The sequence below is a fragment of the Oncorhynchus tshawytscha genome, linkage group LG09 (genome assembly GCF_018296145.1).
Source record: "Oncorhynchus tshawytscha isolate Ot180627B linkage group LG09, Otsh_v2.0, whole genome shotgun sequence".
In the NCBI taxonomy this organism is placed as follows: Eukaryota; Metazoa; Chordata; class Actinopteri; order Salmoniformes; family Salmonidae; genus Oncorhynchus; species Oncorhynchus tshawytscha.
Genome location: NC_056437.1, coordinates 31,753,033 through 31,766,141, shown reverse-complemented (window position 1 = coordinate 31,766,141; position 13,109 = coordinate 31,753,033). Strand labels below are relative to the sequence as shown.

Sequence of the window (13,109 nt, the reverse complement as noted above, 5' to 3'; positions counted from 1 at the left end):
GAAGGAAGAGGAAATCCACCCACTCCCATGCTTCACAGGATGGTGGAGGTCTCCGACAGATGGAGAAAGCCTGCTCGATTCAGAGCAGGGACGGAAGTTTGCCAATGTCAACTTCGAAATCGGAGGGGAAGGAGTAGGAGTAGGCACAGCGGCCACAGACACCGGTACCCCCAGCGGCGAAGGTGCAGGAAGATCCGGCTCTAGGATGGCGAAACTAGTCGTTGTTTGTATCCACTCTGGGCCTCTCGTTGGGAGTGTAGATTGCTTTGCGGTAGGCCGCTGTCTTCGGCTTCCACGGCTTGTGACATGTAACCATTGTTGATTGCCATGCTCCTCTTGCTGTGCTCTTTTGATTCCGCTATCGCGGTCAAGCTATGGGGGAGGAGAGGCAGGAGATGGATCCCCTGGTGAACGGACTCCGGGCAACACCGGCCAGTCGGATAACAACAAATGACAAGACGGAGATGCATCCAACATGCGCAAACACCTTCCAGCCACCGGCATAGAAAAGGTGAACATTCTACTCTTTGTTTTCCCCAGTTTCTTACGTAGGCTGGCTACCTGTGTGATAAAGGAAGCCACCTCAAGCCTAAGATCCTTGGCAAGCAAATAATTTTCCGCATTGGAACACTGAGTGATCCAGTTTGCCCTGAAACAAAGCATAGTAGATACAGCTCCTACAGGGCTGGAACCGTTCATTTACTTCTCCAGACAAAGAGGGTTCCGTTGGAAAACTAATCTGGGACTAACTTCGTTAGCTTGATGGCTAACATTAGCAGCTTAGCGGCTCTTTCAAGCAGACTTTAACCTGTCAGTTAAGCGGGATTCCGGGATAAGAAATAGCGGTCCTAGCGGTTATAAGCTAACTGTGCTGAGGAATCCATGTAAAAACAGGTTTGGTATTTACGTTTAACAAATTGGTTATGTTTTAGTTAAAATAACAAATTGAGTGTTTCCAGCATACAGTGTTCAGCTGCGCACTCGGATGGCGTATGATTAGGACTGTTCCAGGTTGAAAAGTAGGAATGGGGTTAGGTTTCCTCTAGATGTAACGCTTGGTATTCAGGCCAAATAGCTCAATCTTGGTTTCATCAGCTCAGAGAATCTTGTTTCTCATCTTCTGAGTCCTTTAGGTGCCTTTTGACAAACTCCAAGTGGCCTGTCATGTGCCTTTTACTGAGGAATGGCTTCTGTCTGGCCACTCACAGAGGAACTCTGGAGCTCTGTCAGAGTGACCATCGAGTTCTTGGTCACCTCCATGACCAAGGCCCCTCTCCTCCGATTGCTTAGTTTGGCTGGACGGCCAACTCTAGGAAGAGTCTTGGTGGTTCCAAACTTCTTCCATTTAAGAATGATGGAGGCCACTGTGTTCTTGTGGAACTTCAATGCTGCAGAAATGTAATGGTACCCTTCCCCAGATCTTTGCCTTGACACAATCTTGCATCAGAGCTCTACGGAAAATAGTTTTGACATCATGGCTTGGTTTTGCTCTGACATGCACTGTCAACTGTGAGACCTTTTATAGACAGGTCTGTGCCTTTCCAAAGCATGTCCAATCAGTTGAATTTACCACAGGTGGACTCTATTCAAGGATCTCAAGGATGATCAATGGAAACAGGATGCACCTGAGCTCAATTTCCAGTCTCAGAGCAAGTGGTATGAAGATTTATGTAAATAAGGTGTTTCTGTTTTTATTTTTAATACATTTGCAAAAACAAAAAAATAAACTGTTTCACTTTGTCATTATGGGGTATTGTGTGTAGATTGATGAGGATTTTTTCATTTTTTAAATCCATTTTAGAATAAGGCTGTAACGTAACAAAATATGGAAAAAGTGAAGGGGTCTGAATACTTTCCAAATGTACTGTATTTGAAAAGGTCCTTTAATTGAGTCTCCAACATGGGATAAATGCCATTATAAACCGGGTAGTTTGGGTCCTGGATGCTGATTGGCTGAAAGCCGTGGTACATCAGACAATACACCACGGGAATGATGCAAAAATACATGTTTACTGTTCTATTCATGTTGGTAATCGGTTCATAATAGCAATAAGGCACCTCGGGGGTTTGTGTTATATGGCCAACATACTGTACCATGGCTAAGGGCTGTATTCAGGCACTTCACTTCACGTCGTACCTAAGAACAGGGCTTAACCAGGGTGTATTAGCCATATAACACACCCCCTTGGGTCTTATTGCTTATTTATTAAGTATGTCATGTATGTGTATTTTCTAAATGATACATATTTGAAACAGTATGTTGAACTTTCATTGAGTCTCCAATATGGGATATATATTTTTAGGGAATATGAGATTAATTACTTGTATTGGCAATCTATTTGAATTAGCTCTTCAAATAAAATCATGACCATCCAAATCTTATACATTATCATATTTGACAATAGGTTATGATCATTAAAAACAATCCAATCATAGCTTTATTAATTAGGAAATGATTTTGATCAAATTTGTGCCTTCATAAAGTGCTGTTTCCTTGCTTCGAGACCGTATTTCTGACCTATTTCAAGAGATCCAAAAGCAATCCTAGTTCTGTGGAATCTCAATCACTGAATAGGATCTAACCGAACTACTGCCTAGGAGGCATGTGCTTCCGCGTGTGATGCATGTTGTTACCGAAACCGAAACAAAAAAAGTGTGAATAAAGTCAGTATAATTTGCCTCAATTATTTAAATGAAGTTACTGGGTATAAACATATCACATAATCGTCACACAATTCACTGGCGACACTAAATCTGAAGAGGTTCAGAGATCGGATCGTCTTCCCTGTCAAGCATAGGTTATTCCTCGTGATACCATAATGTTCAGTGCAAGGGCGCATTCATATTCTACAGCGCGGATGGCTTGACGGAGGATTTTTGTTTGCAGGATAGCTTGACCGCAGTAGATTTTGCATCGTGAGCCATGGCACGAGTTTTTCCGCAAAAGTAATCTGAGAAGAACTAGGTTAGAAATAGGTTAAAATGGGCGGCACACTTCTGCTTGCGTGAAAGTCGTTACATGGACTGTACTGGTGAAAAGTTATACGGCAGATGGGGGAAGCAGACAAAGAGGAAAAAATGTAAAGGACAGTCTGTTTTAACATAATACTGTCTCTTGCCATCGCAAAGGGATCTATCTTAACATATCGACTGAATAAGTGCCACAAACGTGGTACAATTCTTCAAGAAAGGTGAGCAGTTTACATTGCATTCAAATCACCCATAGAATGTGTTCTGAACTTTTCAAAAGACAGTTCACAGAACTTTTTTTCTGAGGCTATTATGTCTGGAGGAACTTACAATTGTTGTTGACTTTTGAAACATTGTAACATATCACAACGATAACATTGCTGTCTATGTGATTCCTGGCGGACTAAACATGGTGAAGGAAGATTCTGATGAAGTTCCTCAAACTTCCTTCACCAGGGAGTGGAGTTTAGTCTGCTATGTGATTCCCTGTTGTAGTATAGCCTAATGATCTGAACATGAGAGGTTCAAAAGCATACATGGCTTACCAGAAGTCCAATCATGCAATAAAGAATTTAGATTTGTTTCGTATCAAGTAAATACTTTTATTCAGAATCCCCAAACTTCTCTTTTATTTGATGACCTAAAAAGTAACATCCATCTGTCAAGATAATAATACAATGGCCTTTACACACCTTTTGCTCCTCAAAGAAAGGATAAAGGATGTAATTTTAGTTAGTGATGCTTTGAACAGTGAAAGCAAACGGGTGGTGGTGAGAGAATGGTAGAGCAGAGAAAGGAAAGGGATGCCATAATTGTAGATGTGATAATTGTAGTTGAGGTGATAATAACGGGTCTCCTCTATTTTGGTGAATTATTGGCCAACTCCACATCTATCTATAGAGGCTGTGAGAGGAGAAATGTTGTCAGGACAGGAAATACACGCAGTATATGCACTCAGTTTCAAATAAGTCTGTTAATTAGTTCATTAAAAAAACTTCAAAGACAGTGGTGTAAAGTACTTAAGTAAAAAATAATTGAAAGTACTAATTAAGTAGTTTTTGGGGGTATCTGTACTCTACTTTACTATTCATATTTTTGACAACTTTTACTTCACTACATTCCTAAAGAAAATGATGTACTTTTTACTCCATACAGTTCCCCTGACACCCAAAAGTACTTGTTACATTTTGAATGCTTATCAGGACAGGGAAATTGTCTAATTCAAACACTTATTAAGAGAACATTCCCTGGTCATCCCTACTGCCTCTGAACTGGCGGACTCACTAAACACATGCTAAAAAAATACCTAAAATCGTTTAAGTTCCAAAGTTTGCTCAGAACATGAGAACATATGAAAGCTGGTGGTTCCTTTTAACATGGGTCTTCAATTTTCCCAGGTAAGAGGTTTTTAGGTTGTAGTTATTATAGGAATTATAGGACTATTTCTCTCTATACGATTTGTATTTCATATACCTTTGACTATTGGATGTTCTTATAGGCACTTTAGTATTGCCAGTGTAACAGTATAGCTTCCATCCCTCTCCTCGCCCCTACCTGGGCTCGAACCAGGAACACATCGACAACAGCCACCCTCGAAGCAGCGTTACCCATGCAGAGCAAGGGGAACAACTACTCCAAGTCTCAGAGTGAGTGACGTCACCGATTGAAGCGCTATTAGCGCACACCCCGAGTTGATAGGCTTGAAGTCATAAACAGCGCAATGCTTGAAGCATTGCGAAGAGCTGCTGTCAAACGCACAAAAGTGCTGTTTGAATGAACGCTTACGAGCCTCCTGGTGCCTACCATCGCTCAGTCTGACTGCTCTATCAAATCATAGACTTAATTATAACATAATAACACACAGAAATACGAGCCTTTGGTCATTAAAATGGTCAAATCCAGAAACTATAATTTCTTTAACAAAACTTTTATTCTTTCAGTGAAATACGGAACCGTTCAAAAGTCTAAATATTGCTCTTACATTGTACAACCTTCAATGTTATGTCATAATTATGTACAATTTTGGCAAATTAATTACGGCCTTTGTTAGGAATAAATGGACTTCACACAGTTCGGAATGAGCCAGGCTGCCCAACTGCTGTATATACCCTGAACGCAAGAGAAAGGACACAATTTCCCTAGTTATAAGAAATTCACGTTAGCAGGCAATATTAACTAAGTATGCAGGTTTAAAAATATATACTTGTGTATTGATTTTAAAGAAAGGCGTTGATGTTTATGGTTAGGTACATTGGTGCAATGACAGATCGTTGTCCAAATATACAGGTTACCGATTGTTATGAAAACTTGAAATCGGCCCTAAGTAATTGGCCATTCCGATTGATTGGTCGACCTCTAAACCTAATAATACTCAAAATAGTTGTATTGCCAATGCAAAATACTAGGTGAATATAGATAGAGCTCATTCAAGTTCCAGAGTTCAGAAAGGGTGAGCCGTGCTTTGTACTGCACACCTGGAGCTCAATGCTCCCCCTTGGCAGGTATTTCACCATAACTCCATTGTCCGGGCACACACACACAAACACACTGCACAACTGATCCCTCCCCGGAGCAGAGGTGGGGACAGGTGTGACCCCTCCGGTTGACATAACACATCTGAGCAGTGTGATTTACCACAGAACACAGGGCCACAAGAATGTTCTGTGAATACTGAATAAACTCGTAGGCCTAGGATTAATCCGCAACATGTCCAATGTGCAAACGTAGCTTCTGAGAGAAAAGGAAGATGGTTGTTATAGTATTTGAGATGGTGTGCTGTAGCAGTTTATTGTACTTAAAGAACGACTGCCCCTAAAAAGCAAATAATTCCTTTGAAAACGGCCTATGTGGAATCGATATGAGTCAGAAACAAAATTAACAAAGTGTAAATAGGATCATTTGGGTCATAAAGTCAGTCTTGTCTAAAGCAGAGTTTGGAACCTCAGTGTATCAGTGAGTAAATGATTACAAATATATAAACAAATCATGGCCCACTTTGCCAAGCTCCACGTGCAATTCGCCCCTCCGCCCACTCTGCTTCCCTTCATTGAATGGGGCTCCGTTGTTTCATCGCCCCCAACGCGTTCCAAGGACGGCAGACTGAAAATCCTTATACGGATTGACCATGCCTGGTGAGTATAACCAGAGATCCTGGAATATAATGACATCTCTGGTATAATTTAGCTAGCTAACGACGTTAGATAACGCTATTGCTGGTTATGTAGTTAGCTGCAGTTGTTCAAGAGATGTCCAGTTTGTAGCCAAACATGCATCATAGAGAAGGTCAGCTAGGGGACCCTCAGACTCACGCAGACATCCCTCGCTGTGAGCCTTCCTATAAATGGAACAGGGAGAACACTTGAATTAGGTTGGTGACATTTGACCTGGTCAAAGGTCAAAAGAGTTTCGAGGTTTGTCCCAATTCACCTTTGTAACCTAGCCTGGTGGAACCAGCCTGATCGCTGCATTTACCATTCTATTTCACTTCACTGATCATGATATCTAAAGTGAAATAGGAAGGTGAATGCATCGATAAGGTTGGTTCCACCATACTAATCACCATACTAATCATAACCACCATTGATAATCTTATCAGTGTCTTTGATGCGGGATCAGAAGCTGATCTATGCTGCCATGCCCATCAATGTGGGACTGAAGGTGATTACTAATAATACAGTACAGCAGAAATGTCCAGTATTTGCAACACCCTTTTCATTCCATACGTCACTGATGAACTTTGCCTCAACTCTGCCTAGTTCTACAGATGGAGAGGACTGTAGATGCGTTTGCCAGTCGCCAGTCTCGGTCGTTTGATGGGGAGACCATAATTGGGTAGGTATTATCTGACCTGTTCTAACTTTAACATAGTACCAGTTTGTGTGTCAGATATGACCTATCCTAACTCTAATTGGTAATAAAAGTGACTATGTGTTCACAGAAACATGTATGGAGCCAGCACATACACTTGCAAGATTATGTGATGAAGTCGAGACTGACAGACGGGCTTGACACTGATGTCTCTAAATGGAGATACCTGGCACTCGGCATTAAAATGTTACTAGACACAACTTTTACTTGTATTGTCTTTATTATTATTATTGAATTGAATGGTATCAGTCAATATGGGGAGGGAGAAACCCTGTGTATTCTGCACCAGGATCAGGGAAGGAACTCCTGTTATATACGATACACCACACAGGGCGGTATGACCACTCTGACATGAGAGGTGCACCTTGTTATATTAGCAGAACATCTCTGGTATAACAACTGCAGCTACCTGCTTCAATGGTATTTTGTAAAGGGTTGTTTATTCTACATGGACCTGTTACTACATTTAAAAAATGATCAAAACACTAAGTTTAGAATATCTACATAAATTCAGCAATTGCATTCTTCTCATATTGCTCCGTAGGCTACTGACCTATTCAAAGCTTCCTCCAGCATTTCACCATACATCTGCATGTATATTATTTAACTCAACCTGCAGGAGGTTTGTTTGTGGAGATTGAGTGAGGTGAAACAGCTGCGGGAAAGGTTCTGACAGATGGGTGTGTCTTGATGGCGTGAAGGACACACCCAAGAAACACACACATCAAACCACACCCCCAAGCCGACTCACGTTTGGCTTCTGTCATGGGCGCCAGCATTTTTTGAGGAGCAAGCCAAAAAACTAGGTCAAATCAGTAGGGTTTGCTTTTGTTAATTAAAGGGAATGGGTCATTAATGATGATTTTTGACTAATATGTGTTTAAAAAAAAAAAAAATAAGTGGCTCTAAATGTGGTCCCTCCATGTGTGATTATGATAGATGCATACATGGTGGATGAATGAACACAGAGACGGTTGTATGATTTACAACAGTCAAGCCAAGCCACAGAGAAAGTTATTTACTCTGACCAAAAACCATGTCGCAATTTATACTGAAAATATACAGTACTTTCCTCAGTATTTCTCATCTCCCTTGACAACCGAAATAGAAAAAGTGTTCATGTTAGTTATCTCTGTGCATTTGAGCGTATGATTGAACTTGTCCTGAGGGACATTACATTATTTCTAAGAGGAAAACAGTTCTTATTTGAAGACGTTAATAATATAGGTCTTCTAAATAACCAAATTCTTGAATAGAAATGTAATGAATTCATGAAATGAAAACATAATTTAATCAAACATGTTGCGTCTTCCTCAGGATTTGCTATGTCCAGTTTCCTGGGTGTGAGTGTTTGGTTCTTGCTTGTCCTTCACTATGTGGCTGCAGTGATGGACTGCCACCCGGGTTGTCGCTGTGAAGTCGAGAGCTTCGGCCTGTTCCACAGCTTCAGCCTGACCCGGGTCGACTGTAGTGGGGTGGGCCGTGGTCATGGCCTGGTGGTCCCCATCTCCATCCCCCTGGACACCTCCTCCCTAGACCTGTCCTCCAGCGCCATCCACACCATCGCTGACTCCATGCTGTCTGGGCCAGGCTACACCACGCTGGCCAGCCTGGACCTCAGCAACAACCTCCTCTCCAGGCTCAACAGCAGCATCTTCTCCAGGCTGCGCTACCTGGAGACCTTGGACCTGAGCCACAACACCCTGGAGGAGCTGGCCCCCGGCTGCTTCTCTGGCTTGCCCCTGGCCGAGGTGGACCTGAGCGGCAACAGGCTCCAGGAGGTCAACCTGGAGGTCTTTTCCAACAAGGGCCACGGTGCAGGACCTCTCAATGTGGACCTGTCTAACAACCTGCTGAACACTGTCACGACTAGGGATCCACAGGTGCTAAGCCCTCCTAACATTCAGAGCCTCAGTCTGGCAGGGAATCGTCTGAGGGCCGTGCCCAAGCTGCAGGGCCTCCCTCTGAGGTCTCTGAGCCTGGACGGCAACCCCATCCTCAGCATCGAAAGGCACAGCTTCACAGGGCTAAGGGATCTGGCATACCTGTCTCTCAGTGGACTGTCTGAGCTCACCTCCATCCAGCTCCAAAGTTTCAGTGAGCTGAGCAGCCTGCAGGTCCTGGACCTGTCCCACAACAGCAGGCTGAGACCACTTAACCCTGAGGTGTTTAGCGGACTGGCTGCCTTACAGGAGCTCAACCTGTCTAACTCAGGGGTGGTGTCTCTGCCCAGCAACATTCTCAACCTCCTGCCCAGCATCAAAAGCATCGTTCTCAGGGAGAAGGTAAACTGTTGGAAGACCCATAGACAGGTGCAGTTCCACAGACAGATAGGAGGACAGTCAACAAGGGGAGAGGAATTGACCTGTGATGTCATAGGAATTGTTTTATGAGTCTGCCGGCCTTAACAGGTTGGTCAAAATGAAGAAGAGGAAGAAGGTGAGAGCCTCACAGTGCAATCAGCTTATACAGTAATCACACTATATTTCAAAATTCAGTCCTCAGATTTGTGCATCATCATCAAGGGTTGCACTCAATTTCAAAATATAGCTTTTGTTCCACTGCTTCAAGGGAGTGTGCAATAAAATACCCGTGTAGAACAGTGGCCATGGGCTAATAAATTATGCTGGCAACTGAACTAACCATCTTGATAACATGACGATGTGTGATGATTTACAAGGACAAAGTCAGAAATGATTACCTGAACTTGTTTTGTAGTTTTCAATCCCTTTTCTATTTTTTTAACGAATTCAACTGAACTAAATAATGACAACTCATACAGTGTTATGATGCATTAATGTCCATCAGACTTATAATGTAATAAACTGTTTTAGAGGGCATCATATTGTTAAACATTACAACAATTTCTGCTGGCAGATAATACCTTTTGATTACTTGACAAAAAAATGTTTTTAATAACATTAGAAATATGTTTTTGCAACATTTTCTACAGTATTGCCTTGGACATATATTGTGTTGTGTATATGAAGTCTGTCAACTATTGTTAATGACTGAAACAGAGACATGTATTTTGAATAAAATGGATGCAACACAATTTGTTCCACACCCTTTTCTGGTCCCGCAACACAAGGTCCAGTGTGTGACTGATTCACATAAGGTTTGTTTCATTCTGTACAGTCAATAGCACCATGTAAAAAATGTGAACGTAAGAGAGTCTTGTCACCGTTTACAGAGTTGAGGAGCGACTCACCAGCGAGCTGTTATGTGGTCACTGAGGAGGCGTTTTCACATTTTAATTGCACTGTCATCTAATGATGTCACACAGTACAGCTCTTCTCACTGCTGTGGTTTAGTCACTGGATGTGTTGTGTCTGTCTTCAGATTGTGATAGACCTAGTTTTAGGATGAAATGTGGGCTCAAGACTCAAATGCAGTTCCACTAATGCGGGAAGTGGAGAACAGGGTAATGTAATAGTGAGACGGTTAAGAAAAAAAGACGAACAAGCTTATTCTTGTTATTACCTGTTCTTTGTGCAAATCAGAGGAAAGGTTGAAATAGTTTAGGTTCAAATAAACTCTGACCCACTTGCCTCAGTCCAATCTCAAATAAAATCATCTTCACTATTTGGCCTTTGGCTAATAGAAACAGGCAAGCTGGCCATGTTTGATGATCATTTTGACACATCCCCTTAGTTGTAGAGATGAATGAAGAGTTTCATTCCAAAACACCATATATCCATTTTCAGAAATGTTGGTAAATTAGCTTTTATTGTTTAAGGAAATAATGAAATAGAGAGTGGAAAAAACACAATCTAATCATGGCAGGTTTTACACAGTCAAATGTAACAGATAACAATTTTAATAAACAACTGTACAAATGCTATGTTTCTGACATCAAAATGTAAATGTAAAAATAAATATATACAGTGCATTTGGAAGGTATTCAGACCCCTTGAATTTTTCAACATTTTGTTACGTTACAGCATTATTATAAAATTGATAAAAATAAAAACAATTCCTCATCAATCAACACACAATATTTACATAGGTATTCAGACCCTTTGCTAGGACACTCTAAATTAATCTCAGGTGTATCCTGTTTCCATTGATCATCCTTGAGATGTTCCCGACAACTTGACTGGAGTCCACCTGTGGTAAATTAAATTGATTGGACATGATTTGGATGTCTATATAAGGTCCCACAATTGACAGTACATGTCAGAGCAAAAACCAAGCCACGAGGTCAAAGGAATTGTCCGTAGACAATTAGCAATGTCGGAGCAGCATAGACTTAAAATACTGTGAAGTAGAATAGAATACCGTGTACACACATGCAAATGAGTAATGCAAAATATGTAAACATTATTAAAGTGATTAGTGTTCCATTATTAAAGTGGCCAGTGATTTCAAGTCTATGTATATAGGGAAGCAGCCTCTAAGGTGATAGTGATGACTATTTAACAGTATGATGGCCTTGAGATAGAAGCTGTTTTTCAGTCTCTCGGCCCCAGCTTTGTTGCACCTGTACTGACCTTGCCTTCTGGATGATAGCGGGGTGAACAGGCAGTGGCTCGGGTGGTTGTTGTCCTTGATTATCTTTTTGGCTTTCTTGTGACATTGGGTGCTGTAGATGTCCTGGAGGGCAGGTAATTTGCCCCCGGTGATATGTTGTGCAGACTGTTGCCGTACCAGGCAGTGATACAGACCAACAGGATGCTCTCAATTGTGCATCTGCAAAAGTTTGTGAGGGTTTTAGGTGTCAAGCCAAATTTCTTCAGCCTCCTGATGTTGAAGAGGTGATGTTGCACCTTCTTCACCACACTGTCTGTGTGGGTGGACCATTTCAGTTTGTCAGTAATGTGTACGCCAAGGAACTTGAAGCTTTCCACCTTCTCCACTGCAGTCCCGTCGATGTGGATAGGGGGTGCTCCCTCTGCTGTTACCTGAAGTCCACGATGAGGTCCTTTGTTTTGTTGACGCTGAGTGAGAGGTTATTTTCCTGGCACCACACTCCCAGGGTCCTCGCCTCCTGCCTGTAGGCTGTCTCGTCATTGTTGGTAATCAGGCCTACTACTGTTGTGTCGTCTGCAAACTTGATCATTGAGTTGGAGGCATGTGTGCCCACGCAGTCATGGGTGAACAGGGACTACAGGAGGGGGCTGAGCACACACCCTTGTGGGATCCCTGTGTTGAGAATCAGTGAAGTGGAGGTGTTGTTTCCTACTTTCACCACCTGGGGGGCTGCACGTCAGGAAGTCCAGGACCCAGTTGCACAGGGCAGGGTTCAGACCCAGGGCCCCGAGCTTAATGATGAGCTCGGAGGGTACTATGGTGTTGAATACTGAGCTATAGTCAATGAACAGCATTCTTACATAGGTATTCCTCTTGTCCAGATGGGATAGGGCAGTGTGCAGTGCGATGGCAATTGCATCGTCTGTGGATCTATTGGGGCGGTAAGCTAATTGAAGTGGGTCTAAGGTGTCAGGTAAAGAAGAGGTGATATGATCCTTGACTAGTCTCAAAGCGTAGCACTCACTAATGATGACATTAGTGAGTGCTACGGGGCGATAATCATTTAGTTCAGTTACCTTTGCATCCTTGGGTACAGGAACAATGGTGGACATCTTGAAGCATGTGGGGACAGCAGACCGGGATAGGTGTAACCGGTGTGAAATGGCTAGCTAGTTAGCGGGGTGCGCGCTAATAGCCTTTCAATCGGTGACGTCACTCGCTCTGAGACCTTGAAGTTGTTATTTCCATAGGTAACGATGCTTCGAAGGTGTCAGTTGTTGATGTGTGCAGAGGGTCCCTGGTTCGAGCCCAGGTAGGGGCAAGGACAGGGACGGAAGCAAAACTGTTACATAGGGAGAGATTGAATATGTACGTAAACACTCCAGCCAGCTGGTCTGCGCATGCTCTGAGGATACGGCTAGGGATGCCATCTGGGCCGACAGCCTTACAAGAGTTAAGACGTGTAAATGTCTTACTCACGTCGGCCACGGAGAATGAGAGCCCACAGTCCTTGGTAGCTGGCTGCGTCGGTGGCACTGTGTTATCCTCAAAGCGGGAAAACATTTTTTTAGTTTATCTGGAAGCAAGACGTCGACGTGGCTGGTTTACCCTTTGTAGTCCGTGATCGTCTGTAGACCCTGCCACATACGTCTCGTGTCTGAGCCGTTGAATTGCAACTCCACTTTGTCTCTATACTGACGTTTTGCCTGTTTGATTGCCTTATGGAGGGAATAACTACACTGTTTGTATTCGGCCATATTCCCAATCACCTTGCCATGGTTAAATGTGGTGGCGTGTGC

At 42.7% G+C, this 13,109-nt stretch overlaps 1 protein-coding gene across 4 annotated transcripts; it reads left to right on the top strand.

Annotated features, from left to right (window-relative positions):
• The first annotated feature begins 2,689 nt into the window (after positions 1-2,689).
• On the top strand, positions 2,690-10,733 carry LOC112257810 (tsukushi). Of its 4 annotated transcripts, none has more exons than XM_042326814.1 (4): positions 2,690-3,191; positions 5,974-6,101; positions 6,726-6,801; positions 8,155-10,733. In XM_042326814.1, exon 4 carries the CDS (start codon positions 8,163-8,165, stop codon positions 9,228-9,230), a length of 1,068 nt encoding a protein of 355 aa, XP_042182748.1. In that variant the 5' UTR covers positions 2,690-3,191; positions 5,974-6,101; positions 6,726-6,801; positions 8,155-8,162; the 3' UTR covers positions 9,231-10,733. The 4 variants fall into 4 exon arrangements, with proteins under 4 accessions (XP_042182748.1, XP_042182749.1, XP_024287440.1 ...); XM_042326815.1 differs by having other exon boundaries at positions 5,974-6,627; XM_024431672.2 differs by lacking the exon at positions 5,974-6,101.
• Positions 10,734-13,109: the final 2,376 nt, after the last annotated feature.